This window comes from Vitis vinifera, chromosome 16, assembly GCF_030704535.1.
Source record: "Vitis vinifera cultivar Pinot Noir 40024 chromosome 16, ASM3070453v1".
Lineage (NCBI taxonomy): Eukaryota > Viridiplantae > Streptophyta > Magnoliopsida > Vitales > Vitaceae > Vitis > Vitis vinifera.
Genome location: NC_081820.1, coordinates 15615763 through 15621373, shown reverse-complemented (window position 1 = coordinate 15621373; position 5611 = coordinate 15615763). Strand labels below are relative to the sequence as shown.

The 5611-nt window shown below is 40.0% G+C and overlaps 1 protein-coding gene across 1 annotated transcript; it reads left to right on the top strand.

Annotated features, from left to right (window-relative positions):
* Window positions 1-347: 347 nt before the first annotated feature.
* On the top strand, window positions 348-2838 carry LOC104882146 (uncharacterized). The gene is made up of 2 exons (XM_010664187.1): window positions 348-630; window positions 2147-2838. Exons 1-2 carry the CDS (start codon window positions 348-350, stop codon window positions 2836-2838), a joined length of 975 nt encoding a protein of 324 aa, XP_010662489.1.
* Window positions 2839-5611: the final 2773 nt, after the last annotated feature.

Genomic DNA, 5611 nt, shown 5'->3' with positions numbered 1-5611 from the left:
GTGAGAGCCCGTTAAACTTGCACATCATTTGATTATCCTGTTCATCTTATAGGATGAGCTTGGCAGATTACTACATCAGAGGATCAGAGGTTCATCCTCATATGGGGGATTTTAGCGATGTGACTAATATAGAGGGAGTGGATGAGCTTCAACATCAATTTCACCATTTACAGTTAGGAGATGAGACTTTTGACGCACTAGTTTCAGTGATGATTGCTCCTTCATCACCAGATCGAGCCAGCTTCTTATCATTGTGCTTTCCAAATGAGACTACTAATTATGGAGTAAACATTGAGCCTATTGGGGTGACTGATGGAGTTGTTCCTCATGACGAGTATTGAGATGAGATGGACATGAGTATGAGTCAGATTGCCAAGATGGTTCAACATGAGCCTGCTTCATCATTCGATTTGTTTGGGGTGTCTGCTATCGAGATTGTTGAGGATATCCAGACAGTTCTTGCTCCAGAGCTTATAGAGGATGTTACAGTTAGTGATGATGAGTTTGAGGACACTTTTGGATTTATTGAGGGAACGTCCAACTTTGTGAACCCACCTCTTTCATTTGACATTTTATTGGGATTCATTTCCCACTCAGACAATGTTTATGATTTCGTATCTATAGATTTGAGTATTTTTCGAGTATTTGCCTGTCTTTTGTGATAGTATTTGTTTATCTGCACCCCACTCACCCACTCCACAAATACTTGATATAGATGATGAGATCGTGAAACCTAATTCAAATAGAGACTCTTCTTATCATGACTCAGATCCTATAGATGAGAAAGTCTCACCTGCTACAAGGGATGTTAAGACTATTGATTTTGGCACAAAGGATCAACCTAGAGAGCTAAAGATTGTTCACCTCTGTTTATAGATGAGAGGGATAGACTTATTCATTTACTCAGGTCATACTTGGATGTTTTTGTGTGGTCTTATGAGGACATGCCAGGTTTGGATCCCTCTATAGTCCAGCACCATCTGCCTATCTTACCACATGTAAGACTCGTTAAGTAGAAACTGAGGCGATTGCACCCACGTTGGAGTCTATAGGTGAAAGAGGAAATTCAGAAACAACTCAATGTTGGATTTATATCAATGGTTGAGTATCCAGAGTGGTTGGCTAATGTCGTCCCAATTCCCAAAAAGGATGGCAAGGTTAGAGTTTGTGTCGATTTCAAAGACCTTAATAAAGCCAGCCCTAAGGATGATTTTCCTCTCCCACATATCTATTTGTTGGTCGATAGCACTGTAGGCTATTCGCTGTTGTCTTTCATGGATGGAGAAGACAACCTTCATTACCGAGTGGGGTAGCTACTGTTATAGAGTTATGCCATTTGGGTTGAAGAAAGTATGAGCTACTTATCAGAGAGCCGCTACCACTTTGTTTCATGACATGATACATAGGGATGTGGAAGTTTATGTGGATGATATGATTGTGAAATCCCGAGGTTAAGCATATCACCTAATGGCTCTAGAGGGATTCTTTAAGGGGATTCAAAAATTCAGGTTGAGGGTAAACCCCAAAAAATGCACCTTTGGAGTGACTTCTGGGAAATTGTTGGGGCATATGGTCAGTGAGTGGGGTATAGAGGTTGACCCAGATAAGATCAAAGCCATACTTGACATGCCTATGTCAAGGACTGAGAAAGAGATCAAGGGTTTTTTGGGCAGGTTATAGTACATTAGTCGTTTCATAGCCAGATTGACAAACATATGTGAGCCCATTTTTCATCTTTTGATAAAGAATCAACCAACAATTTAGAATGATGATTACCAGATTGCATTCGAGAAGATCAAGGACTACTTGCTTTCTCCTCCTATTTTAGTGCCTCCTATGCCTGGATGCCCACTTATTTTGTATTTGTAAGTTTCAGACATGACCTTGGGATGTATGCTAGCTCAGCTTAATGATTCAGGGAGGGAGCGAGCTATTTACTATCTGAGTAAGAGAATACTAGAGTATGAGATGAGATATGTTATGATTGAGCGCCTCTGCTTAGCATTAGTTTGGACCACCAGGAGATTGAGGCATTACCTGACTGAGTATTCAGTGTGTTTGATTTCTCGACTAGATCCATTGAGGTATTTGTTTGACAGACCTGCATTGACTGGTAGATTGATGAGATGGCTCATACTTTTGACAGAGTTTGATATTCAGTATGTTTCTCAGAAGTCTATCAAGGAAAGCATTGTCGTCGATCACTTAGCCTTATTACTGATATCTAAGGGTAGACCAGTTGATGATGTTTTCCTAGATGACGAGTTCATTCCTATGACTAGCTTATCAGGTTGGCGCATGTACTTTGATGGTGCAACCAACCAATCAGGGTTTGGGATAGGCGTTTTGTTGATATCCCCCCAAGGTGATCATATTCCGAGGTTAGTTCGCTTTGCGTTTTCAAATCAACATCCCGTCGCGAACAACATAGTTGAGTATGAAGCTTGTATCCTTGGTCTAGAGACTGCATTGGAGCTTGGCATTAGACAGATGGAGGTATTCAGTGACTCTAATTTGGTACTCAGACAGATTCAAGGTGATTGGAGAACCAGGGACGTAAATCTTAGATCGTATCATGCTTATTTAGAGTTACTGGTTAGGAGATTTGATGATTTAAGATACACTCGTCTACCTAGAGCACAAAACCGGTTTGTTGATGCCTTAGCTACCTTAGCTTCTTCCGTGGACATTCCGACCGATGTGATTATACGTCCATTGTTGATTGAGTCGAGGTGGTCACCCACTTACTATTGTCTTATTGGAGAGACAAAAGTCCAAGATGATATCATGACATATATCGATTTCTTAGATCTAACACATACCCAGAGGCCGTCATAGCCAAAGATCGAAGGGCATTGAGGTAGATGGCCACTAGATTTGTGATTTGCAAAGAGACTCTATAAAGGCGATCAACTGATGGTATGTATTTATTATGTTTAGATCGAGCCTCTACAGATCGAGTGATGAGAGAGGTTCATGCGGGAGTTTGTGGCCTACACATGGGAGGACACATGCTAGCCCGTAAGATTATGAGGACATGTTGCTTTTGGATGACTATGGGGACAGATTGTTATTAGTTTGTTCAGAGATGTCCAAAGTGTCAGATTCATGGTGATCTTATTCATGCACCACCATCAAAGTTACACGTTTTGACCTCACCATGGTCGTTTTCAGTACGGCGTATTGATATTATTGGGAAGATTTCACTAAAATCTTCTAGTGGTCATGAGTTTATCCTAGTTGCCATAGATTATTTCACCAAGTGGGTGGAAGCTGCATCATATACGAGGTTGACATCTGCTAGAGTTGCCAGTTTCATCATATCACACATTATTTGTCGCTATGGGGTGCCACATGAGTTGATTTTCTTACAGAAGAGTACACTTTCAAGCTGAGGTTCACACTTTGTTACAGAAATTTGGCATCCGACATCATAGATCTTTTGCATATAGGCCACAAACTAATGGGAAAGCAGAAGCCGCAAATTAAAACATTAAGAAGATTTTGAGGAAGATGGTTGAAACCTCTCGAGATTGGTTAGAGAAACTCCATTTTGCATTGTGGGCATATCGTACCTCTTTTCGCACCCTACAGGAGCTATGCCTTATTATTTGGTATATGGTATGGAGGCTATTTTGCCAGTTGAGACAGAGATGAGTTCATTGAAAGTAGCTCTCGAGCAGCAGATTTCTGAGACAGAGTGGGCTCAAGCTAGATTTGATTAGCTTAACCTTTTAGATGAGAAGAGATTGAGAGCAGCGGATCATGTTCAGGCCTATCAAAGAAAGATGGCACGTGCTTTTAGGAAACAGGTTAAGCCTAGACCATTATAGAAAAGGAATTTGGTTTTGAGGATTCTTAGAGGCTTAGTTAGAGACCCTAGAGGGAAGTTCAGACCTAGTTGGAGTGGGCCTTATGTTATTTGAGAGTTGACTTCAGAAGGGGTTGCATGGTTGACCGACTTAGATGAAAACCAGTTTTCAGAGCCCATCAATGTGGATTAGCTAAAGAAGTATTACATTTGAGATTATGGTCGTAGGATGGGTGGCCATCATTTCGATCAGCCTTACACCTTATCACATTTATTAGTATATTAGACCGTTGCAAGCCCATTGAGCCTCACGTGGTATGCTATAACCTTTTCTTTTCTATAACCTTGCTTATCATTTCTACACCCGGGTTGGGGCCCTTTAATGTATAGTTATGCTTTGCTAGGAGAGTCTCATGAGCTTTTGACTTTTAGGCTTATCTTTCTCATCTTTTCTATTATCACCTCACCACCCCATCTGTTACGTTCCAATATTTTCACATTTTCATCTCTATCTTGGATTTCATTACTGGTCGTTACACTTCATACTTTCTTCACTTGGAATGTTGATTCTTCACATATTAATGTATAGAGGGTAGTCATATCACCCCTTTCATTCCATCATTTTACATTGACTTAGAGATTTTAGCTTGAGGGTTTATCTCATAGGATGTGGTTTCATGTGTTCGTTAGTAATTTGAGGGAGTTTATTCATTCCTTTTAGTTTCTCATTGGAGTAAGATTTATTGATGACTAGGGTATGGCCACAAAAAAAAAAAAAAAAAGTGCAATGATATGTTTGTACTTGGCATCCTACTCCATTGAGCATGTGTTGTTATTTAAGGGTTTATCGAGTTTATCATTAAGGGTTTGCGCGAGTTTTCCATGAGGACATTTCTCTCTTTGAGTCACTTTCATTATGCATTCGGAGTGTCGAAGGTTCATGTGAGAGTTCTATGAGATCCTATGCTTCTTGGATCAAGGTTGATATGTATTAGGTATGAGAGATGAGTAACATATGAGAGATGAGTGACCTTTTACTAGGGTCTCCAGATCATCGTCTCACCCACCATTCCATCATTGGTGATATGACTTTCCTTTATTGTACTGATATGGGTTGATCATCATTCATTCTACTTTCTCATTGCTTTATTTTGTATCCCATCACCTCCTTCCAGATCTGCCTTACACCTTTTATCCATTTCCTCATATTGACACATTTCTGGTTCGATACTTTCTACACATCATTCACACATTTCATTGATAGTTTGAATACTTATCATTTTTTCTTGTTCCATGACATTTCCCTTGGTTACCTCGGTTCATGGCTCATGAGTTATTTTATACATGTCGCATTTTATACACAAGGGCATGGGTTTTTTATTATTGGGTATTTGGGCCTAGTTTCCCTTCATTTCTATTACCGTATCGCCCTAGCCTAATTTACGTCCCGTGTTTTAAGACCACCCTGAGGCCATGAGATCAAATGTCGTCTTCGACAGCCTCTACTTGGACAGGTGTTTGAGATTTGGTTGATATTTAGATATCATCATGCTTCTTCTTCCGGGAGACATTTCTCTGATGAATGGACTCGATTCAATTGTGGATATGGATGATTGAGATTGCATATTTGATGATGGATGATCCGATGTCGTCTAATTTTTTTGATCTACCATACATCATATGCCATACTGAGGCATATTTCCCTTTCGATTAAGATTTATAGATCTTCATGGAGTTGCATGATAATCTCCACTTACGAGATACACACCAAGACGATGACCTGTTTGTTAACTTATCATG

Bases quoted from the DNA above. Each gene is read 5' to 3' on its own strand.
- LOC104882146 (XM_010664187.1), top strand. From the start codon at position 348: ATGGACATGAGTATGAGTCAGATTGCCAAGATGGTTCAACATGAGCCT. The intron at 631-2,146 runs GTATTTTTCGAG...TACTTTTGACAG, and splicing joins TTTCGTATCTATAGATTTGA to AGTTTGATATTCAGTATGTT.